This window comes from Diceros bicornis, chromosome 15, assembly GCF_020826845.1.
Source record: "Diceros bicornis minor isolate mBicDic1 chromosome 15, mDicBic1.mat.cur, whole genome shotgun sequence".
NCBI lineage: Eukaryota > Metazoa > Chordata > Mammalia > Perissodactyla > Rhinocerotidae > Diceros > Diceros bicornis.
Genome location: NC_080754.1, coordinates 65,934,519 through 65,959,198, shown reverse-complemented (window position 1 = coordinate 65,959,198; position 24,680 = coordinate 65,934,519). Strand labels below are relative to the sequence as shown.

Genomic DNA, 24,680 nt, shown 5'->3' with positions numbered 1-24,680 from the left:
ATTTTGATTATGGTGTGTCTTGGTGTGGGCCTCTTTGGGTTTATCTTGTTTGGGGCTCTCTGTGCTTCCTGTACCTGGATGTCTGTTTCCTTCCTTAGGTTAGGGAAGTTTTCATCTATTATTTCTTGAAATAGATTCTCTCCCCCTTTGTCTCGCTCTTCTCCTTCCGGGACACCTATAACACGGATGTTAGTGTGCTTGATGTTGTCCCAGAGGTCCCTTAGACTGTCCTCATTCTTTTTAATTCTTTTCTCTTTTACCTGTTCAGCTTGGGTAATTTCTTCTAGTCTTTCGTCCAGCTCACAGATCTGTTCTTCTGTATTCTCTACGCTGCTTTTGAGTCCCTCTAGTGAATTTTTCATTTCCAGTATTGTATTCTTCATTTCTGTTTGGCTCTTTTTTGTATCTTCCATTTCTTTGTTGACATTCTCACTGAGTTCATCTATTCTTCTCCCCAGATCAGTGAGAATCCTTAACACTCTTTGTTTGAACTCTCTGTCGGGTAGGTTGCTCATTTCTGTTTCACTTAGTTCCTTTTCTGGGGTTTTGTCCTATTCCCTTACTTGGAATGTATTCCTTTGCCTCCTCATTTTGCCTCTTTCCCTGTGCTTGTGTCTACGTATTAGGTAGGTCAGCTACGTCTCCTGCTCTTGGATAGGTGACCTTATATAAGTGATGTCTTAGGAGGCCTGCAGTATGCTTCCCTCAGTTCTCAATGTTCCAGGTGTGACCCCTATGTGGGCTATGTGTCCCCTTCTGTTGTGGCCTGTTTGCTCTCCCTTAGGAGCCCAGGGAGGCTGAGTTATGCTCCTGGCCAGCTGTTGTAATGCTCAGCTGCTTGTAGTTGTTGTGGGCCCTTCAGTCTCTTTATCAGGTGTGGGGAGCCCCAGCACAGCTGGCTTCAAGTTCTAATACCACATTTGTGTTGCAGTATTTCTTTTGAGTTAGGCCCCCAGTGTGGCACGTTGTTAGGCTCAGGGGCTTACAATTGCTATAAGCCTCCAGCCTTTAGGTCTCTTGTCAGCTCTCTGAGGATTGCAGCTGTGTGGGGCTGGCCTCAGGCACGGGAGTACCGAATTGTTTCAGGCTTTGGAAGGTGGGGCAACCCCCTTTGTGTGTCTTTGAGAAGCACAAGTCTTCTGCAGCTGACAAGCCCTGCCGCCCACAGGTCCACACACACAGTCAACACAGTCCTGCCCCATGTGCGTGCCCTGACCTCCTGAAGTGGACCCAGTCTCTCCATGGCGAGAGCCCCACACTCTCCACCCGCTCCTTGTGCATGCCCTGCCCCACTGAAGTGGGCTCAGTTGCCAGGCTGCAGAGAATCCAGTCACCAATCTATGCAGGCCCACAAGTTGCCTGAGGGCTTGTTGTTGGGTGGGGCCAGTCTCTAGGGTGGGCTGCCTGCCCTGGCTGAGCTGTATTAAATCGGTGCTCTAGTGGGTGGGGCAGACCCTGGGCTAGCAGGCCCCAGGGAGAACTCCAATGGTGTCTGTGTCAGCATGCCACACCAGGCCACAACAATGGCCGCCCCCAATGTCCCAGTCCCTGGAGAGGTCTCATTTCTCACCAGGATGCACTCAGGGCCTATCAGGTGAGTCTCTTTTCACCAAAGCACTGTGCGCCTTTCTTTCTGGTGATTTTAGGTTGCTTTCTGAAACAGGTGGGTTTGCGTGTGCGCCCTTTAAGAGCTGGTTTTAATTTCTTTGTGAACCAGCTTTTCTGGGGGTACTCCCCAGTGTTTCAGTAGCAGGCAAAGTCAGATATTATGCCCCTCGTGTCGATTGTGCTGGATCCACAAAATGCCCACAGCGGGGGCGCTCCCCGGCTCAGGGCCCCACTCCTCCAGAGAGGGCTGCATACCTTTCGGCTGCTCCTGGGCGGCTGTGAGGTGCTGTGGCTTGTGAAGACAGCGTTTTTCCTCTCCAGAAGGGAGTCTCTGCCTCTTCCACCTCAATTAGGATTGTCCGTTGTTGCAGGAGTTCCTCTTATCCAGTTTTCAGTGCTGTCTCAGGGGTAATTTTTCCAAGAGTAGTTGTAAATTGGCTGTGTCCTTGGGAGGAGGTGAGTTCAGAGTCTGCTTACGCTGCCATCTTGACTTGTCTCTTCCCTTGTATTTCTGATTGCCATTTCAGTTTGGTGGTTTTCTGTGTTGGTTTTCTCAGTTTTCTCTTATTTTGTGATTTGTGGCTCTGCTCTGATTATTTGTTTAGTGGTTGCCATGAGGTTTGTATAAAAGATCTCATGGATGAGATAGTCCATTTTCTTTCTTTCTTCTTTTTTTTTTTGGTGAGGAAGATTGGCCCTGAGCTAACATCTGATGCCCATCCTCCTCTTTGTTGCTGAGGAAGATTGGCCCTGAGCTAACATCCATGTCCATCTTTCTCCACTTTATATGAGATGCCGCCACAGCATGGCTTGACAAGCGGTGCGTCACTGCGCGCCCGGGATCTGAACCTGCAAACCCTGGGCCGCCAAAGTGGAGCTCGTGCACTTAACCACTCTCGCCACTGAGCCAGCCCCGAGATGGTCCATTTTCTTATAGCCTTTTATCTACATTAGACTAAGCAGGTTCAGTCCGTTTCCTCTTCCCCTTCTGAGTTATTGTTGTCACAAATTGTTCTTTTCTGTGTTGTGAGTTTGTGACTAAATTGAAGTGTTTTTAGTTATTTTTGACGTTTTCCTTCCTTTTGTCTTTTATAATTGTTTACTGACCTATTCTGATATAGAGCTGCAGTTTTCTGATTCTGTCTGTCTATTTATCTCCTTGTTCAAGGTTTTGTAAATGTTTCCTTTTTTGTTACAGGTAGAATGACTTCCTTCATCATTTCTTGTAGGGGATGTCTAGTGGCAATGAACTCCCTCAGCTTTTGTTAATCTGGGAAAGCTGTTATTTCTCCATCATATCTGAAGAATAGTTTCACTGAATAGAGTATTCTTGGCTGAAAGTTTTTGTCTTTCAGAATTTTGAATATATCATCCCATTCTCTCCTAGCCTATAAGCTTCCTGCTGAGAAATCCACTGAAAGCCTGATAGAGGTGCCTTTGTGGGTTGTTTTCTTTTGCCTTGCTGCCCTTAATATTTTTTTCTTTGTCATTGACTTTTGCCAGTTTTACTATTACATGCCTTGGAGAAGGTCTTTTTGCATTGATATAATTAGGAGTTCTATTGGCTTCATGTGCTTATAAGTCCAGTTCGTTTCCCAGGTTTGGGAAGTTCTCAGCTGTTATTTCTTTGAATAAGTTCTGTGCTCCTTTCTCCCGCTCTTCTCCCTCTGGAATACCTATAATCCTTATCTTGCCTTTCCTAATTGTCGGATATTTCTCGAAGAATTTCTTCATTTTTTAAAAATCTTAGTTCTCTCTCTTCCCCCACCTGAAGCATTTCTATATTTCTTTCCTCGAAATCACTAATTCTGTCCTCCATAATGTCAGCTCTATTTTTTATGGTTTCTAGATTATTTTTTATCTCATTAATTGTGTTCTTCATATGCAGAATTTCTGTTTTTTTTTTTTTTAAGAGTTTCACTCTCTTTGGTGAAGTATTCCTTCTGCTCATTAATTTTATTCCTGAGCTCATTGAACTGTCTTTCTGAGTTTTCTTGTAGCTCGTTGAGTTTTTTATGACAGCTATTTTGAGTTCTCTGCCATTTAGATTGTAAATTTCTGTGAGTTCAGGGTTGGTTTCTGGAGACTTGTCATCTTCTTTCTGCACTGCAGTGTTACTGTAGTTCTTCCTGGTGTTTGATGACGTGATCTTTTGCCAGTGCCTTTGTGGTGGTATCAGGTCACAGATTCCATCTGCCACCGCTGGGGTGGGGGCAGGAGCTGTGTTTGGTGCCCTGCCCCATCTGCTGGAAGTTGTGCCGGCAGGGCTTCTCTGCGTTCGCGCGCTGGCCGCAGCTGCTTGGCGGGTCATGCGTGCACGTGCAGGCGGGGCCTCTGTGCTCTGCCCGCGGGTCTGTCTGGTGTGGGACCACTGCACTCGGCAGGGACTGGCTGAGCTGGTGTGCCGGGGGGAGGGGTGGGGTGCTTTCTTCTGCCTGAGGGCCGGCTCTGTGCTTGTGGGCAGCGCGGCTGAGCCACTGCACTTGGTGGGGGCTCCTTCGTGGGGGTTGAACCACGCCACTTGGTGAGGAGCGTTCCCAGGGGTGGGGCCCACATGGCATGGTGGGTACTCCCAAGGGCCAGGCTGCAACTCCAAAAGCGTTTGCGCAGACCAGGCTGTCCCCCACCTCCTCTTACAGTTGCACCAGCCACTGTGTGAGGATCCGGGACCTGGATGGCTGCTCCTGGGGAGGGGGATGGGTGTGCTCACCTAGTTCCACTGGCTCCTGGGGATCCAGTCCACCCACCTTCACATGCACGGCCACGTGGATCTCTTAGACGTCCTGTTGTGCTGTGCAGGGAGTTCTCTGCTGGTCAATGAATGTCCATTTAGTTGTAACTTAAATGGGAGGGACAGTGGGAACAACTCACCCCACCATGATGCTGACGTCACTCCTCGAAATAGTCTTTAAATTCTTGTCTCAGTGCTCTTGGCGCCTCCATCTTCAGCTTTCTGGGCTTCTGCTCCTCCTCAGCCACTCAGATGTTTCTTTTTAATCACAGCAAATGCCACAGTAACAGAGATCTTCACTGTGGAGCAACCTGAACAACAAATGTTCTTCTAGACTGGGAATGAATCTCTTCGTTGTTTTAAAGACCACTTTATAAGACCTCTTATGTTTGATGTTTTTAAACTTCTTTAATTATAGTCTACACTGTAAGAGGTTTCTGGTCTCCATTATTTTTTTAGACTAAGCTAATGGTTGAGATCAGTCATCACAATGAAGGTGTCTTCACTTCATCGTGAAGTGGTCTGCATCAGACGAGACACCTCCTAGAGCAGGGACTGAATTCCAAACAGGGAGGTGGTGGAGAGTCACAGTGACGTGTCCAGGAAGAACTCCCCGAGTACAGCATGATAATATAGAAGATTGTTTTAGGTGGACTACATATAAATACATTTAAAATAAAAAGTGTTTACTTTTATGGCTTCCTTCTCCATATGGCAGGTGATACCAGTGTTCTGTTTACAATAACAGGTATAAATTTAAAGACATACTAGATAAGTAACCTTTCACCTGGCATACGGGTGTGACAAAAACCACACAGTGGCAGGCAGATGACTTAGTTTGGGAAGCACTTGCCCCATAGACCTGTTGGAAGGAGTACTGGTTATTTATCTCAAAATTCAAGCCAAGTGCGTTGTGCATGTACCGAGTTCAAGCCCCAGACTCATACTTGAGCTGCAGAGAGGTTGCTGAGACTTGAGAGCTGCACACGCTTTCACTGATTGCTTTCTGTGGTTCACGTTCCATGTTGCTTCTCCAGTTGATGCTCATTGTGCTTTAACAGGTGACTGGGTTCAGCATGATCAGGATCGGAACAGTTCGAAAAGGAGCACAGGTGGTAAGTGCTGGTAACTGGACTCACTGCTCCTTCCGTCTGCTGGGAGGTTTGTTTTGCTGTGCAGACGTGGTCTTGCGAAGGATCTGTTACATGTTCTGTAGCACTCTCAATCATCTGAACAACCTTTGAACCTGTTTCAATTTGTTTCTACCCGAATGATGATTTAACAAGAAATTCCAGATGGGAGGTGGGTAGGAAATAAGAAACATAAGGGAAAGCCAACTTGTTGATTTTTTTTTTTTAAGGTAACAGGCGACGAAAATTGAGTAGCAGCTTACCTGATGAGGAGGCCTATGATAAAAGAATGAAGCAGATTGACACTTCAGGTTTGTAAAAATGTCATCAGTGGTATAAATTATTTTTCCCTGGTCTCTGCCGTTGACATTCATCCCACACACATGCTGGTGGCTCGCGCTTCCTGCAGCCGCATCCCAGTTCTGCCTGTCGCCCTGGGTGCCTTTTCCCTGTGGCTCCCCAGGCCTGGGTGAGGTCCTCCTTGGTCTGCCCCAGGACGTTGCCAGCTTGACTCCCTACTCTTCCCCTTCACTCAAAGTAGAATAGGGGGTTGGGGGGAGCTCCCTTACAGGCCGTAAGGGTAGGGACCATGGTCTGTCCATCTGTACGATTCCCATCCCTCTGAGCATGGTCTCTTATGTAGAAGACAATGAGTGTTGATTGAATGGAGGAAACTGAATGTCCGTGTGAGCTCTCATTGGCTTCACAGTTGTCAGCTGCATCTGGGGTGGAGAACCTCCAGCTCAATTATTGGAGGCAAGTCTCAGTTTCTTCCAATTAAATGGCAGAGACCAAGGCTCAATAGTCGTGAAAATACAATAGAGATTTAAAACATTTAACAACAGTTCTCTGAGGACCCAGAAGATGGACTGTATAGCTCAAAATTCAAGTCCAACCAGAACTCACAAACCTCAGTTTAGAAACTCAGACTCATGAGACAAAGTCTCACGGCTTTAGGAGCCTCATGTAGCTCCCCAAGTTAACCCTTCCATCAAAATACCTGTTCTTTTCCTATTATTGTAAGGTATGAATGTCTAAAAGCAGATAAATTGTTTCTCCACCAAGTGAAATAAGATACTCTTCAGTTTCTAGAGCAGGAGGCTGTGAGGGTGACAGGTGTGTGGTTTTACTGCATATCACTGTAGAACTGTTTAATGTTATTTTTATTAAGTGAACATCAAAATAAGTGAGACTCTGGAATTATTTTTAAGACCTAACTAAATTGGAATACATTTTTCTAGGTTTATTGAGATATAATTGACTAATAAAATTGTGTATACTTAAAGTGTACAATGTGATGATTTGATATATACTTTGTGAAATATTTTCCAATCAAGTTAATTAGCACATCTATCACCTCATATAGTTACCTTTTTTTTTGGTGGTGAGAATGTTAAGACCTACTCTCAGTGAATTCCAAGTATACAGTGCATTGTTGTTAGAGACAGTCACCATGCTGTACATTAGATCCTCAGACTTATTCATCTTATAACTGAGTGGGACGCAATTTTATGTTAGATTGACATATAGGAAAAGTTTTTCTTGTTTCATGCAATTATTTGGCTATTTAAAATTAGCTCCAATAGCAAGTAACTAGAAATGGAATTCGAATTATTAAATAATACATAGATTAAGAATTTCCAACCTTTTTGGAGTTGACAATGTGGTATCTAAATAAATGAATCAAGATTTACTTTTGTTTAGGTATTTTCACAACATTCTTTGAGATATTGAGTCACTACCCTGATATTTTTTTACTCACAGTATATCACTGTGTTGCTTTTTAAAATATGGTCGGCACTCAGCCCTAGCAGCATCACCTCGAGACCCGCTAACATTCAGGTTCAGAGTCTGATGCAGTGGGCCTTGTGGTGGTCCTGAGAGCTTGACGATCAGTAGGTTTCCTGTGCAGTTTTCCTTGTGTCAGAAGTTATGAGAGCTAGGAGCAGCCGACCACGTGTCAGGAAACACTAGAGGGCAGAGGCCATCTTTAGGGACCCTGTTCTTCAGTCTAGAAAGTAAAAGAGTGGGGAAGGGTTCAGGCACAAATGTTCAATTCACATTAATAAATGGTTGGCTGTAGTTGAGCAGAGGTGTTGTGGTTCCGGAGGAGGGGCAGGAAGTACTCTTCTTACCTCTCACTCCCTTCCAGCATCCCCTCCAGTGTAATGCTTTGAGGATCCTTACCCAGAACTCTGCAGCCAGTGAGCTTTGCTGCACCAGAGCACAGCCGGCTAAAAAATATGAAAGTAGAAAATGTAGCTTAATGATAGGGCAAACATTTTCATGAGGCCAGTGTTTTGCACTGGCAAACATATGCCCTTCCAAGATTATGACACTGTTTCTTAGGGATCAACCAATAACACAGATACCATCCCATGACTCTTCCGTGGAATGTGTTTTTTCCCGGAATGCCAGGAGGTGGTGCAGTGGAGACTGCGGTTCTGTTCTGCCACACCCTGTAGTGAGCTCTGCGGTGGCCTCTGTTTGTGGTGCTGACGTTGCATAAAGACACACAGCTGGGCAAGGGCAGAGCTGTATGTTTTTCTTTTTGCGCCATGTAAATTATTTTTGGTCTCTGATTTTTTTTTTTATTCTAGCGTAATTTGTACTGCTTTGTAAAACAGTCTTATTCCCTGACTTACTGATTATCACTGTGAACATTATACCCCGGTTTAGTGTTACTATATGAAATAGTTCCCTTTAGTCCTTACAATAGTTTGGAAAGCAGGGATTTTTCAGCATTTAAACATATTTTAAAATCAGTTAAAGTTAGAATTCATGGTGTCCTTACTTATATAAGGAGACTACGTTTTCAGTATAAATTGTTACAAGTGGTTGAAGTGGTGAGAGGAACTGCTGAATTCCTCGTCTGCTTTCAGATGGAGTGAAGGCCAGAGCCCTGCTAACAGATGCTCAGCTGATCACCCTTGCTGGGAAGCTGGGGAAGGAGTGGAGAAAAGTCGCCGCTGCCAACCTGGAGCTGGAGACCCGAGATATTGATGATATGCAGGAGAAGAAAGAAGACGTTACGATCTGTAACTTTAAGATGCTGAAGAAGTGGCAAGAAAAGGAGCAGGGTAATGCCACAGCCCAGAATTTATACAGCTGCTTGAGAAATGCCCCAGTGGAAGTCCAGGATGTGCTGAAAGGTGAGCAGGAATTGTCTGCATTAGTCGTTGACTCAGAATCAAGCCATGTCTTTGCGATTAGCAAATTTCTGCTATAGAATGTGTTGCTTGGCTATGGATAAGCGTGGTTCAGAGAAGTATGCAGATACGGCAGTAAGCATGTGGGCTGCCATCGTCTAAGGAGAGAGGATTTGTGCGTGGAGTTGGGAAGAGTTCAAATCCCAGCCCAAGTGCCGGCCAGCTTTGTGACGAAGCAAACTCTTAACCTAACGTTATGCCTCTCTGTTGCCGTCTGTCAAATGGATGCAAAACCCTGTGTGTCCTAGGGTTGTGAGAATGAAAACAGGTAGTGCATGTAAAGCTCCAGGCCGGTAGGAAGGCTCAGTCAGGGGTGGATGTGAATGACACGATGGCACTCCACACGTGACTGGTAGCATTGAGCCTTCTGGGCCTTCTGTGGTGCTGAAGCAGTACTGGGGAAGGCCACTGGGTGGCACCCGTGAGCCTCCAGCCGAGAGAAAGGAAGGGAAAAAGCAGAGCCCAGCGAGGGCTCAGGGAGTTGTTTCTAGTCTCAATCCAGAAAACCACACGGTTCCTTCCTTTGTTTTTAAGCACTTCTTTTTTTGTGGCTTGACTTAGTACATTGTTATACGCAAGGTCAAACCAACTCAAAAGTTTTATTATTCTCTGTTGTTACGGTAGTTAATAAATGTAGTGTTACTTCTCAGAAGCCTCACCAAGCCACAGAGAGGTTTCGTTTGGAATTCTATTTGGACTTTTTATTCCAAAAAAGAATGTGAAAGTGTGTTAATGCCCCAAGAGTTTATAGGAAAAGGAACAGCCCTCAGTGATCTCACAGGATGCTTCCAGCCACGGTGGGCAAACTTTCTGAACTCCCCTGTAGACCCTGGGTGCAGGAGCCCTGAGGAAATAGAATAGCTAGTTTCAATATCAAATTGTTCCTTCTTACTCTTGGATATGTTGAAATTACGTAATGACTGAGGCCCACCTGTGGAGATCTGCTCATCTGCATACAGCTTCTGCCTGTTGACAGCAGTGGCTGCTGTGCTGTGATAGCCAGTCTCTTCCATCAAAAAGAAGCTCGGAAGATCCTTCTCACAAACCCTCCATAATAAGTTGTTATTTTGTTCTTTTGTTGTTATCTGCTCCTGGCCTTCCTAGACACTTGACTTCTGATACGTTAGAACTATAAAGGGTTTGTGACATTTTTTAGCAGTGAAAGGGATCATAAAAGCTTATTTGTCCAATTCCCTCATTCAATAGGAGAAAAAAATCTTCTGTGAGTTAAAAACAAACAAAACCCCCCAAATTTACCGATATCTTATGCTCTCATGTAGCCAAAAGATCTAGTAAATTGGCTGAGTTTTGTATTTTCATCAGGGCTTTTTAGTATCTTACAGCCACAGCCTTTAAATTGCAGTGGCTTATTTTCAGCCCATGAAAACCTAACCACTTCCCGGAGTTCTTTCTTGAAGTGGACAAGTGATTGTCTTTAAAAGCGTGGACCTTTTTCCCCAACAATGAATCCCTGAATTTGTTTGGTTCTCTGTTTTGTTAGGTTTCTTACGGGGAACGTGAAGTTTGGAAGATGAACTGAAAAAGAAGCCTCAGGAACTTTTATCTGCACAAGACCATTTCAACTGGTAGTGGGTATAGACTTGATGAGACCTTGAACTTCACCATCTGTGAAGGCAACTCCGTTTACAGTCAGCCACTCTATAGCTCACACTATTCAGGGGCAAAGAGAAAGTAAAATATTTGGAAAACTTGAGGAGGAAAAAACTTCTATAATATCAAGATGTTTTTTGCCCCTCCTGCTTGCACTATCCCACTGTGCTCCCCACTGGTATGCTTACACAGCTGCGCAAAGGGACTCCACTCAGCCAGTGAGAAATGTGGTCATCTTCTTTTTGGAGTCTGTGAACTATGAAATTCATATCAAGTGTTTGAAACATTTTTGGCAATTAAGTGGTGGTGTACTTAAACTTGCACCAATTTAGTCTAGCTTTTTTCATGTTGACATTAATGAAGAGAGGTTCCTATTCTTTTAGCTCCCACACAGACACACGTGCCCCCGGTACAATGTATCTGTTTATGTGGGAAGTGATTTTCATATCTCACATTGCTGACCTGTCTGGCTAGCGGTCTGTTGAACCGTTGACCCAGTCGTGTTACCTGGTCCTGGAGTGATCAGGAAGTGTAATCTCCCCCATCATGGTGTTGGCATGCCCGCTTAGGAGTGATCTCCTCGTCTCCCTGGGAGTTCAGTTGCATCGACCATCAGAGAGCCCCTGCGAGTTTCATCAACCTTCCAAAGTCACCAGGCCAAGCACTACATTTCTTGACTTTCGCCCTGGGGTCATTTACTTTCTGGGGGGAAAATTCCACTCAGAAATAGCCTTAGCAGGACCAAGGGAAGACTGTGATCTCTTCTTGAAGAAGACTTGCCCCAGGGAATAATGGGCCCATTGACTTTTCTTAATTGGTGAAATGGTTTTTTGGGGATATATAGATATTATCACTGTCCCAGAATCATGTATGTGGTGATTAACATTTTGGATACATTTTGTTAACTTATTTGAAGAAACTAAATTACCATTTATCTTCTGTAGATGTTAGCTGGAGAGTAAAATAAATCTCAATGAATTAATCAGAGAAACACACTTTAACTATAGCTTTGCCTGTGAAGAACGAATTTACTTTATAGGGAAGAACATATTTTTAATTGCCAGGGATCCTGTGGAATTCAAATCAGTGTCACTTTATGAGATTTTTTTTAAATTGTATTATATTTTAGGAAACGTAAAATTTAAATATTCAGAAGTGTAAAATACATAAAGGACTTGAATTTTTAAATGTTTATAAGTTGTTTTCCAACGAAAAGTATAATTTCAGCGGTGCTTTGTATATACGCTGGTTTCCTAACAGTTTTCAACCTTTCTCATACTATGGGTGAAGGGAAGAAAAATAAATCTGCATTTGCACAGTGCTGTGTCTTCTTTGTGTTGTTATTTACTTACAGGTTATTTTGTAAAGCGTTATATTCCTCAGTTGCTGCTATCTTGGCTGTGGGCATCAGTTGGGTCTGTACCCCGCTCTCCAGTTCCTGGGCTGCGGCCGAGCCATTGTACCCAGGCAGACGCGTTTCCCCAGGAGCTTGCTCGGCGTCAGGAGGCTCCGCCTGCCCCGGCCCTCCTCCCTGCGGGCGTGCTGTCAGATCTCCTCCTGCCTGCCCTGGCCCTTGGCGAAGGGAAGTTGTGTTTTTGTTTAAAACCAGGCTGACTCGTATTAGTCCCTTACCTGTGAATCTTGCTAACAGGATTTTTCTGCACATTTGGGACTCATTTTGTTATTTTTGTGTTGCTTTAGGGGAAAAGTTCCCTCCCCTGCTTTATCATGTGGAAGTGTGCGTATTCACTCCATTTTCTAAGGAAGCCACTGTATTTGCTGATTCTTAAATGTGCTTTCGTGAGGATGGTGGTGTTCAGCCATTGGCCCAGCCATCTGCCAGTTGCTGGAAGTCCTTCCTGGGGTGAAGCAGGGCATTCCTTGCCAGAGGGCGCAACCGCGACTGGGTGACTAGAGATTTGCTGCTGGGAGTGTCTTTTCTACCGCACGTATCAGGGTTTGAGCCTTTCTGATAACGGCTCTACAGCTGTTGATACTAAAATAGAGGCCCTGGGTTGAATTCTGAGCATGGAGTTCTGACATTCCTTCTGCTTTTTTTTGGTGAGGAAGATCAGCCCTGAGCTAACATCTGTTGCCAATCCTCCTCTTTTTGCTGAGGAAGATTGGCCCTGGGCTAACATACATGCCCGTCTTCCTCTACTTGATATGGGACCCCTGCCACAATATGGCTTGATGAGGGGTGCATCTGTCCGCACCCGGGATCCGGGCCTGCGAACCCCCGGGCCGGCAAAGCGGAGTGCGCACGCTTAACCCCTACACCACCGTGCTGGTCCCTCTTGCTGCTTCTTAACTGGGACCTCCAGCGCCACCCTGTGGATTCCAGTGGCTTTAGATGTGATGTGTTCCAATCAGGATGTAAATTCCTAGTGAGACAGGCTGGAGTAATTTAGCCATCTTTGTTTTGTGGAAGTCCATTCTCGCTGTTTGCTATAACCCCTGGCATGGGGTTCATTTTTAGACAGGGATGTGCTCTATGCATTTGTAGCAGGGTTTTGTTTTCAAACAAGTTGGGAAATCTAAAAGATGGTTTTGTTGCTTATAAAAACTTAACTGTAGGGGAGGGCTTGGACTAGTTCAGTGAATTTTTACCTTTTCCTTAGCTGCAGAAGCCATTTGTGGAAGGAAATCTTGCCTGGAACCCACGCTAGGGAAGCATGCGAGACTGGAGCTGCTCTGGGGGGTACTAGGGAGCCTGCTGGACCCCTGACCCACGCTGTCGGGGGCGGTGTGGGACCAGTGAGGAGATGGTTGCTTGGGTCTCGACACTGTCACCCTGGAGTCTGTTGCTGAGACATCTGCTGCAGGAAGGAAACCACTTCCCAGCTCAAAGCATGTGTGTTTTGTCGGCATGTTGTTTCTGAACGTTAGTAACCACATCATCCAAACCAGAGATCTGTAAATTATTTCAATGAACAGGCTTATGAATTTTGTAGTTTCCCCCGTTATAAGCATATATAATTGTTTGGAACCAAGCAAGCATGTGCGTTTTGCAATTTTTAACTTTTTTTGTAATTGGGAATAATTTGATGTTTAAAGACTGAAGATTTTTTAGTTTCTTGCTAGATTACAAAAAGAAATGAGAAACCTGTGGGCACCCATGAAGATTTGCGTTTCTCTCTCTCTCCCACTTTTGAGTGGCAGGGCCTGAGATCACAAGTGCACGAGTGATGTGACATTTGCTCTACTTGAGGTCCTCACATGCAGTATGGGAGAGAGGAGACGCATAAGTCACTGTGACGACGTGTGTGTGGTCGTGATGAAAGTGTCCCTTGACCTGATGCGTCCTTAATGTGAGAGGCAAAAGGGTGCGGTAATTGTGCACAGGCTGGAACCAGGCTGACCGGGTTGAAATCACAGCATCTGTCGTTTATTCATCGTGCAAGCTTATCCGGTCTCTTGCCTCAGTTTCCTTTCTATGAAAAGGGGAAGGCGACAGTCCTCCTCGTGGGGTGATTGGGAGGACTCTGCCTCTGTGGCGTCTCGTAAGTTGATGATGAGCATCGGCTCCCGTTGCTTCTGTAAAAGGGTGCATGAGCATATTCTCCCTGATGTCATAGTGATGTCATAACACACTCATAATTTTAGTGTCATACTCAAAGATACGGAAATATAACTGAAGGTTTTGACTTGTTCTTACCAAATACATTTCAACCAAAAAGTGATACAAGTCAATTTTTAAAAAATGTGGTTGGGTTTTTTTTGTTGTTTAAAATAGTTTTCTCAGCTAGGACTAGTACAACAAAATACCATAAACTGGATGGCTTAAACAACAGACATTTATTTCTCAAAGTTCTGGAGGTTGGGGAGTCTGAGAACCGGGTGCTGGCAGACTTGGTGTCGGGTGGGGGCTCTCCCCCTGGTTTGCAGATGGCCCCCTGCCACTGTGTCCTCGCGTGGGGGTGGGGAGATCTCTCCGAGTCTCTTCTTACAAGGACATTTTTGCCATCTTGAGGACTCCACACTTATGACCTAACTGACCCCTAAAGGCCCCATCTCCTAATCCCGTCACACTGAGGATCAGGGCATATGGATTCTAGGGGCACACAAATATTCAGTCCACAGAAACACTGTAGTACGCTTTGCCTTAAACTAGGAAGCCAAACTTGTGTTAGCTAGAACCAAATATTTAGTCCTGAAACAAGGCCAACACTGGTCCGGGTTGGCACGGCCAGAAGGACTCTCAACCTCCGTTGGTGGTGGCCCAGACAAAGCTGGCTTTCTTCCCTATTTGTCCCCACGTTCTCTTTCCTCCTTAGAGTGTCTAAGGCCATCTTGCGTCTCTTGAGTTGTCCAATACCTGTGAACGTCTGGCAAGACTGCTCACCAGAACTGTCCCCTTTCCTCAAAGCTCTGGGCCCTCAGTGGGACAGCTGTCAGCTGTTTTTTGTGTTAATTCTCTGATTAAGTCATTCTCAGGTGTAAGAAACAGTCACTGTTTTTCTTCCTTTTTGAAAAAGTAACTTGTTAATCAAGTGAGTCTCTAGTAGGCTAGGACTGGAGAATATTTTTAGGGGGAGCTTGGTCTTACTAAATGACTTTGCTACCACCCACTTTTGTTCTGTGAAGGTGGGGGCCCCGCCTTTTTGCCCTCTTGTCTTACACCAGACAGCCTCCTCTACTGAGTGGCTGTGCTGCGCTGAGTGCTGTGGAGGACAGGGTGTGCTGAGGTCTTCAAGCCAACAATCTAACAATTTAAAATATCAATGCTGAGCACTGACTAGATGCCAGCCCTGCACTGTGTCCTTTACTCCTCACAATAGCACTGTGAAATAGGGGCGACAGTTTTCTGAATGTCACAGATAAGAAAATAGTAGCAAAGAAGGTTTAAGTCATTTGGCCCAGTCGCCAAGCCCAAAGACTAATAGTAATTTTCAAAAATTGCTCACGTTTATTGTGCATGTGTTATCTGCCAGGTGCAATGTGAGTGCTTTGTATGAGCTGTTCACTTAATCCTTGTTCTGATCCTTTGAGGTCTGTGCTGGTATATTATCTTCATTTCTTAGAAGAGGAAACAGGTAGGGAGAGGTTAAAACAACTTGGTCATGTTAGACAACTTGTAGACCCAGGCTTAAAAGAAAAAAGTGGAAAACTAACCATGTAATGAAGAATGGAATCAGTTGTGAAGACTTTTCTTGGGCCAATCATGTTTTTGAAGCATACGCCATGGTAATTTCTAGAACAAAAGTAACACCTGTGTTCCTCTGTATAAACCTAATCCATAAGGTATATTATCTGCTTGCCTCTCCTGTTTCTGGGCACCGACAACCTGCCAGGCAGCAGATGAGTCGCCGTTCCCCATGTGTGGGATGGCAGCAGCTCCACAGCCCTGCCCCACTTTGCCATCAGGCTCTTCTTCCCACAGTCAAAGCTGCTGAAACCTCAAACCTTACACTTAAAGGCAAGAAACTCCTGTCTGTGCATCACTTGAAGAACATTCAAGCTTGTGGAGGAACCCTTCAAGAAAAGGAGATATGCGATGGGATCTAGCGTCCAGTGATTTCTATCTAGTAATTGTATATCAAGTGGGGTGAGAATCTAAAAAAACGAGTAAGTTTGCCACACAGATGAAGACCTGGGGTGGCCATACACATTCCCCGCACAGTCCACAGGGATAAGAACTGGGATCTGGTGAGGAGGAGTCACGTGAGGAAAGGAGGGAACTCTAAATAGTTCGTTTCTTATGGCCTTTTCATATTAAGGAGGAGTACGATTATCAGAGTACTAAAATTACATGGTATTCTGTCAGGTGACCCTTTTAAAATTCACATAGCTTAGAGAATTAAAAAGATGGAATTTACTATTTGGGTTATTAAGAGCACATCTCTTAAGCAAAAGCAAGGCAATTATCCATGTGGTTCAGGCAGAAGTTCTATATAATTTAAAGCAAATGGAGAGTTTTTCTCATAATTTAGAAACAACTTCCCCCTGATGGCCCAAAGGGTCACAAAAATTAGAATCATTTAACTAGATGGCCTCTTAATGCTGTTTTTCCCAGTTGGAGGATATTATTATGTATTTGTCTAATGCACAGTATGTTATGGGACTGTGGTTAACAGGGAAAAACATTTTTATGAATTTTACTTTTACATTCAGATGTTGAACAAAAATAATAAACTATACTCTCAAAAACCAGAACTCACTCCTTGGCCTCAGTGTTAAAGCATATCTAGTCTTACGAGGCTCTCTCTAAAATACGAGATTAAACAGACTAGGAAATGAGCAGGGATATTGTGGCATTCTTTCCAAGGTCATCTTGTTCAAATTTCATCAGAGTTTTCAGTTTTCCCACAATGTGTGTTTTAACACTAAAAGTATTCCAATTACATCAGAAAAGCATGAGAATTACTTTAATTCAATCATTTTATTTGTAGAACAACAAAGTATCTCTCAAATCCATTTGATAATAAATATTTTAATAAATATGACATAAATAAATATAAGTTTGTTCACATGCTTTCATGAACACAAAATTATATAAATAAATATTTTAAAATAAATTATACTTGAGTGTTTGTTTCTATAAACACTTTGATACAGAAATAGCTTATAAATTCTTGCTCTTCTATTAAAGGGAAAAGAAAAACATGTTCAGTGAGGACATTTTCCCCTCCTTAGCAATTTGCTCATGAAAACTTAAAAACAACTTATCCGTGGTAAATGTGAAATATACTTGAAAGGAATCATGTGGATCTCACAGTGACATCCTCCACATCCTGGGATGAGTAATGCAAACAAGCATGAGAATCCTGTACCGGCTTAAGTGGCACCAGGTCAGCCACCCCCTCCCCGGTTCTTAACCCACATTCTATTAAAATTTCTTTGGTTCAAATTCTTATAAAAATGACTTTAAAGTTGGGAGAGACCTGCGCGTTTTAGGAAGAATTCAGATAACTCATCATTCTGTTGATGGTCACTGCACGGATTCTGAAGGCGTGCAGAAGGATGCAGAGCCTGATTTTAGTTTTATAAAAATCCAGGTCTTCAAGGGAGGGCTTTTGTGGCACAGTCTCACTGCTGAAATTCAGGGCCTAGGAGAATAAAGATTGAGCATGACATATATGGTATTCCAAAATTAAAACATTCATCGGTAAAAATGGGCAAAACCAATACATGTCTCAGAGCCCGCAACCCACTCCTCATTACGTCTCCTAGACCCAGCCCAAGTGGACTCCCAGCCAGATGGCAGACAGAGCCTGAAAGAAGACACACTTGTGATCTAAGCATGTGTGCCTCAGTGAGCTCTGAAGACACCTTAAAGCCATTTAGAAAATCCTCGGTGGGAGCCGCACTTTAGCAAGGAGCAGTTCTGTTACAATGCTGTCTGCAGCACTAATTAATTTTCATGTGTCACATGAAGAAACCAAGTCCTTTTTAGAAGAGAGAGGTGATGGACTGCTGTTGACCAGAACTATCAGTAACAGACTTGTTTACTAGACACTCATGTGTGTCAGATAAATACACCTGGCAACAGATCCCCCAGTTTTAGCCCTTTAATTTGATAACACAACCCAAGACCTTATATTTGAACAATGATCAATACCTTCATTTGTTCCTCACAAAAAGACTAAAAGAAAGGTAGATGGGTAAAGTCATCCCATTTTACAGAGGAAAACAGAGGCACAGAGGGATAAATGGCTGATGACTGGCAGAATTGACTCCACCACCCCAATCACTTGACTGTTAACCTCAAAATGAAGTATCATTTACAGCTCTCTAGATGGTAATGTTCTTGACACTTGTGTGAAGTTCACTGCCTTTCAAACAGGAAATTTGACACCAAAAAAAAAGAATGAATGAATGAATGAAATATAAATAAATTCCTTTTCAGACAATGATTTCCGACACCATCTTTTTATCCCATGCCCTGGTCACCAAGGCACTCACCCTGCTCCTTCTTATGTGAGTATTTCTGTTTTCTATGAGCGTCATGTGCTACGGTGATTCAGAAAATTACAAAGCAAGTTCTGTCAAATGAACAACATTGGGGATGTTCCCCGGTGATAGGTCACTCTTTTATTTCATTCACATTTTAGCTCAAAATGGGTCATACGCAGGCACTAGCTGCTTGTCTTCTCTTGCAATATTGCAGCTGTGCATGCCGGCCCCTGCATGCACACCCTGCAGCTTCTGGAGGTGAGAATATCAGTGGCGTGGAGGTCCTGTGATGGGGCTTACATCCTAGCTCCGCCACTTACACGTTGTGTGACCTCACACAAGCGCCTGGCTCTCTCAGCTTTGGTTTCCTCCTTGGTACAGACCGCATACGGCTGTTGTGAGGACGACATAGGAAAATGTATGGCAATGTTTGCAGAGAGCCTGGTGCATACCAAGTGGCCGACAAGCGGAGGCCGCTTCCCTCCACGTGACTGCTCACGTGAGGCCTCTCTAGAGGCTGCCCTGCAGAACGAGGCTCTGCAGGGCCTTTACAAGGAGGATTTCAGGCCTCTCCCAATCCAGGAAGGGCTGATCCTATACTTCTTAAGGACCCTGGCTGGCTGTCTCAGCATGAAGAAGGTGCTCCCTCGATAGGATGAAGGCCTTACCTGCATCAGCTCATCAATAGCTGCCAGCATATTCTGATCCAGAAAGATCTGCCTCTTAGGATCTATCAAAAGCTTTGCATTCATGGCCTTGAACTCCACCTGGTACATCTTCAAGTCCTCATAGATGCTGCTAAGGCACAAGGTCTGGTGATGTGACAAAATGAGAAAGGAACCTGTGAGATGGGCTGAAAACGTTTCCCCCTCATTACATTTGAGGAAAGAATTTTGTGTCTTACCATCATAAAAGAGGCCTTTCCGGAGGTCAAGCAACTCCCATTCTAGAAGAAAAAGTTATCAGACATCAATGATATGAATTCATAACATGGGCTGAAACCTTTAATTTTCTGACTTACAGTGACGAAAGAGCTCTCTCTGGAAGCCAGGCAACTCTCATTCTAGAGAAAAAGAATCACACATCAAAGATATTAATTCTCAATATACATTTTTCTGATTTTTCTTCTCAGACATCTCTTTAAAACACGTAACAAAATTTACCATCTTAACTATTTTTAAGTGTAGAGTTCAGTAGTGTTAAGCATATTCCCACTGTTGTGAAAAAACCAATTTGTTTTATAATTTTTTTTTTCAAATCTGACTTCTGAAGTTGGACCTGTTAAAGTCCCATGATGATGGGGACCAGAAACGTGTACATTTGTGGAGGAAGATGAGGGTGAGGCACAGCTCCTAACGGTATAGCATGGGTAGGGAGGGTGTGTCTTTACCGGGGTTAGCTCCAGGGGCAGGCAGGCTGCCGCTGTGCTGCTCCTATCTTTGGTGATGTCCTCATGATCGATCTCTTCAGAGGTGCACGGGTACAATTCTAGGGTTTGTCTGGCCTGTAAAAACATCAAGAGAAACCCAGTTTATAGTATTAACAGGGCTCGTGGCTCCATGTGCTAGAGCTGGCTGCCCTTGAGCTCCATCTCTCTGACCTCTAGGGATCTGGGGTCTTCAAAAGACAAAGGAAACGGTCATTGACCTCTCCTTCCCTCCCTCCTCTCCCTTTGCTTAGGGCATGTTTCTCTGGATGATATGCTTTTCCATTACATAAACACCATAAATCATTTCAACGGGCTGTGCTCATCAGTGTCTACACCACACTGGGACACTTGCTTCTGGTGAAAACAGGTTTTTTCTTTTGCCAAAGTGGGTGTGTTTTATGAATATCTTCTCCAAGTATAACTTCTAAAGCGGGAACTGATAAGGTCACAACTTGGTGGATATAACAAACATCCAACTCTAAAGACAAGTGGAGATTTAATTTGCAACACACACACACACACACACAGATGTCATTTTATGGGCATGTTGGAAAACACTGTTAAATATAATTATGAAATTTATCTTAAGAGGTCATTGACTTCTTGACTGAAGATGGAGATCACTTTTCCATTCAACAAGCCTGATGGGTGCCAGGCACTGGGCTCGGCACGGAGCAGCACGACAAAGAATATGACTAGGCTCTGCCCCCAGGATCCCAAGTTCAGCTGCAGAGACAGGCAAGCGCCCAGGTGACTAGGAGAACGTCAGCAAGGGAGAAGTGCTCGGAAGGGTGTGAAGGCTCTGAAGAGGGGCGAAGGGAAGCAAAGGCATCACCAGAGATGGGGCATCTGCATTCATAGGGTTAGAATGTTGACAGGCAGAGGAGGGAGAATTTCAGGCAGAGGGAGCTGCATGAGCCACGAATCAAGCCTTGAGAGTGCAGACCGTGTTTGGGAACAAGTAGTGAAATCCCTGTCAGTGTAGACAGAATAATGCCCACACCAGAAGACGTCCACTCCCACTCCCTGGAACCTGAGGATATGTCACGTTGCACAGCAAAGGGAATTAAGGTTGCTAATCGGCTGACTTTACAATAGGGAGGTTGTCTGGGATATCTGAGTAGGGCCAATGTGATCACAGGGTCCTTCTAGGTGGAAGAAGGGGGCAGGAGAGTCAATGTTAGACTAAGGCAGCATGAGAAAGGCTCAGCCGGCCACTGTTGGCTTTGAAGATGGACTGCGACACACACCAAGGAATGGGCACCTCTGGCAGCAGGAAAAGGCAGGAGAACGGATTCTCCTCTAGAGTCTCCAGAAAGGGATACAGCTCTGCTGACACCTTAATTTCAGCCCAGTGAGACCCATTTCAGATTTCTGACCTCCAGAGCTGTAAGATCATAAAGTCACTCAGTTTGTGGTGTCTGTTATAGCAGCCACAGGACACCGCACACTGTTCCTGCAGGTGCTCAAGCAGACCTCGGCAGCCACCGTCCTGAGCAGGCTATGCAGGGTCGGGTTTGGAAACGTGGGCCTTCTGTTGTAGTTCTTCAGATCTTTTTAAGAGAAACTGGAAATTTGGATTCTTATATGAAAGGTCCACTTTTTCAATGGCATCAAACTCAAAAATCAAAATAAATACAAAGGGCATGGGCCAGACTCTACGAATCTGTGGGCTGGATACGGCCTGTGAATTGCACACATGTGCCCCCTCTTTTTTCTGCAGGAGCTAGCTGATCTGTTCTGGCAAATTTGACAAAGGAATGATATCAAAAATATGAAACTGAGTCCTGCAATCTTTTGACCTTTAGTGCTGTACCCATGAGTGGGAGAGTCAGCTTTGGCACATAAAGCATCTATTTAGATCAGAGTTCCTCAACTTGATCCTTATCGAGCTTTCTTCAGGAATCAGAGCACTGCCCTGCACAGCTCGCCCTTGCTGAGCCGGCTTTCTAACAAGGTTGATGGACCGCACGGAGCAATTGGCAGCACAGTGTGAAAGATTAGAAGAGAAAGAGTTCTTTAAGAAGGCCTTGTGGCATTGAGCTTATTTTAAGATATTCATAAAGCAACAAGCTAGAAAATATTCAAGAAAGATTTACTAGAGAGCAGGAAGGCAAGAGGACAGCTTTTAACACTTGATCTTTGGTCGTTGCAGCAAGGGCAGTAACTATTGGGGCACTTTAAAAGGAAAAAAACCCACTTTTTTCCCATTAAAATACGAAACCTAAAAAAGTGAATGAAGCTGTAAATAAAATTAGATAACCCTCTTCCTAGAAAATGAAGGCTGGATGTGCACTGTCACAGGTCCCCTGCAATGTGCTGTTCTGACGAGGAAGTGCGTCCCCAGACTGCAAGCTGGTGAGCTGCGTGAGGGCCAGGTCCCTTCACCTTCACAGCCCCTGCAGCACAGAGGCTGCACCTATTCACGGCTTCCTGCATTGACAAGGGTGTCAGAGACACAGTGTGGGCCTGACACAATTCCATCTCTGTTGGCAGGCCACCAGGAACACCACAACTACCCACTTTCCTCTGTGTAGACACAGCCAGAACGAATGCCATTATCATTTATGACCACTCCTGCTGCCTCCGAGACTCTTTAGCTAATAGTTGGGCCACTTGTCAAGTTCTGGCTCCCTCTCCTGGCAGCTCCCCACCACCTTCCACAAGCCCCTGCAGTGCCTCCGGGGGGCCAGGGCTTCCAGAAGTCCCTTCAGGGACAGGCTGCAGAGCGGGAACAAGCACACTGAGAATCTCACCTTCTGAAGGGTGTTGCTGACAGTCCTCAGCAGGTTTTGGGAGTGGTTGAGGCACTGGAACATTCCTGGGCCTGGTGTGGCTGTGGGGAGGTTCCTGGCCACACTGAGGTGGTCCAGGTGGTTCAGGAGGACCAGGATGGCTGTGAGGAGGAGGCCTGGAAGGGAAGCGAGGGCAGGTCGAGTTGGTCAGCCTGTTTTGGCCTGCCTGGACCTTCCATCCATTCTGGCCATCTCCACCCACCCACCTCTCCTGGGCACCACCTCCCTCCCCCACTGCCAGTCTTCCTTCAACACCTGAGAGATGAATCCAGTTCTCCGGAGGCAGCGCTCTAGTCTGGGGCTAAAAGCCAACTCACTGTAAGGGCCCCCTAAGGAGCTCAGACAAGGGTGATGGACTCAGATCTCACCCAGAAAAAGCCTCCATCTCTCCAGTAGAGAAACTGAGGCCAAGTGGTGAAGTGACTGGCCCAGATTCAGAGTTTTGGAAACAGTGGGGTGACACTGCCTCATCTGAAGCCAGCTGGGACCTGCCCTCTTATAACAATAGCTGAGGAGCCCTGAGCAAGAAATCTACCGCGCGGGGCCTCAGGTTCTCAGCTGTGAAGGAGCTCGAGGGGCTGTTTCAAGGTGAAAAGAGCCAATGTCCCAGTGAGCGCCCGGTAAGCCCCCTCTTTCTGCTCCGCAAGAGGTGGCTGGTGGCCTCCCGGTCTCCCCCGACCTCCTCCTCCGCGCGGCCGCCCCACCCTCCGCCCGAGCGCGGCCACTCACTGCGCGGGGGACACATGGCGAGCGGGCGCTGCGCGGACTCCGGGCTGGCCGCGGGACGCCGACGGGTGGACGCCGCAGGTGAGGGCGGTGGTGGCGAGGCCGGCCCGGGGGGTGACATTTTTATAATTGTCCCGAGGCGCGGCAGGACTTTCCCGGGACTCTGCTCTCTTGGTTGCTTTCTCTCTCTGTCTCTCTCTACATCAGCCTCTCGGTGACACGTGGAGTCCGGCCCGCGGAGCTGGGCGCTTTCGGGTTAACTCGCAGCCCGGCCGCAGGCGTCCCGGGACGGCCCCCCGCCTCCGGCCGCCCGAAGCGAAAGCGAAATCCGCGCTCAGCCGCGGCGCGGGGTCCCCGGGCAAGCCCGCCCCCTGCCCGCAGCCCTCAGTCCCCCAGCTCCCAAGCCCCGTCCCGCCGCCCGGCAGCGCTCCCTCCCGACGGAGCACCGGGCAGTGCCACCCGCTTCCCATCTCCTATCCAGGATGTGCCCTGATGGTGAGTGACCTCCCGCCCAGTTCTGGATGGGGGTGCGCAAATCATTCATTCATCATTCATCATTCACTCATTCATTCAGATGGTCCTCAGTGCTATCTGAGGACATTGTGCCAGGTGCAGGACACCCAGTGTGAACAGGTCCCTTTGGGGCACTCCTGCACCGAATCTGACTCAATGTGCTTTGTTCATGGGCGCTATATGAAACATGAAAATGGATGAAACCAGTCTGGCTATGCAATAACTACTGTCTAGAGAATCCAGTTTCTTACAATGTCCAGGAGAGAATCGTTACAATTTAGTGGGGTGGATGCACAGGGTCCTGGGAGGAGAAGCCCAGACAGAGGGCACCTCAGCAGGAGCAATGGGGGTGAGGAGGCAGCAAAGGCTCCCAGAAGCAGGGGGCCCCTGACCTGAGTATTGAAGGATGGGCAGGCATTAGATGGCTTCCAGTGGGACGGGATGCAGGTTCTAGGTAGGGGGAACAGGGATCAGAGTGCAGTCAGGGAGGGTAGAAGGAGGTGGTGATCTAGAGGTTCTGCTGTCAGGGTGTGAGGTTGGAGAAGGCAATGGGCCTCTGCCGTGAGGGTAGTAGATGCCATGCTAAGGAGTGTACATTCTGCTGAGGGTGGTGGGGAGCCTTCTAGGGTTTTAGGCAGGAGACATGGCTGGATTTGCGTGATGGGAAGATCCCTTCCACAGTAGTATGGAGGATGGATCCCAGGGATCAAGAGTGGAGTGCAGGGAGCAGTTGGGAGGATGTGGCCAAGGCCACATTCAGAATGGAGAACAGAAGGTGGGCAGGAGGGATTCTCCTGGGGGAGAGACCAAGGCTTGGTAACTCCTCAGGTGTGAGGGACAGGAAGGCGCTGAGAAGGGCTGAATGGAGGTTGTTCAGTCCCTGCACAGGGGTTACTGTAAGAGGGGAGTGAGTCTGGAGGACATGGAGAATTTCCATTTTGGATGTGCTGGGTTTGAGGTTCCTGTGGGACTTTTCAGTTCACTCATTTCTACCACGAGCGTTAGTCACCCTGGGTGTGTGTGAAAGGGAGG

The 24,680-nt window shown here is 46.0% G+C and overlaps 2 protein-coding genes across 4 annotated transcripts in view; one reads left to right on the top strand and one right to left on the bottom strand.

Annotated features, from left to right (window-relative positions):
- LOC131415025 (NACHT, LRR and PYD domains-containing protein 1b allele 5-like) overlaps positions 1-11,610 on the top strand; it is a 51,322-nt gene extending 39,712 nt beyond the window's left edge. The window contains exons 13-16 of the mRNA XM_058556468.1: positions 5,401-5,454; positions 5,700-5,780; positions 8,352-8,621; positions 10,180-11,610. Of these exons, the coding sequence (XP_058412451.1) occupies positions 5,401-5,454; positions 5,700-5,780; positions 8,352-8,621; positions 10,180-10,199 (425 nt within the window). The 3' untranslated portion in view covers positions 10,200-11,610. The remainder of the gene's footprint in view (positions 1-5,400; positions 5,455-5,699; positions 5,781-8,351; positions 8,622-10,179) is intronic.
- Positions 11,611-17,138: 5,528 nt separating this feature from the next.
- IL12A (interleukin 12A) lies at positions 17,139-23,256 on the bottom strand. Of its 3 annotated transcripts, XM_058556480.1 has the most exons (7): positions 23,139-23,256; positions 22,371-22,525; positions 19,576-19,689; positions 19,207-19,248; positions 19,090-19,131; positions 18,854-18,997; positions 17,139-17,338 (listed from the first exon to the last, which is right to left on the bottom strand). In XM_058556480.1, the coding sequence occupies exons 1-7, from the start codon at positions 23,254-23,256 to the stop codon at positions 17,183-17,185; spliced, it is 771 nt and encodes a 256-aa protein (XP_058412463.1). In that variant the 3' UTR covers positions 17,139-17,182. The 3 variants fall into 3 exon arrangements, with proteins under 3 accessions (XP_058412463.1, XP_058412464.1, XP_058412465.1); XM_058556481.1 differs by lacking the exon at positions 19,207-19,248; XM_058556482.1 differs by lacking the exon at positions 19,576-19,689.
- Positions 23,257-24,680: the final 1,424 nt, after the last annotated feature.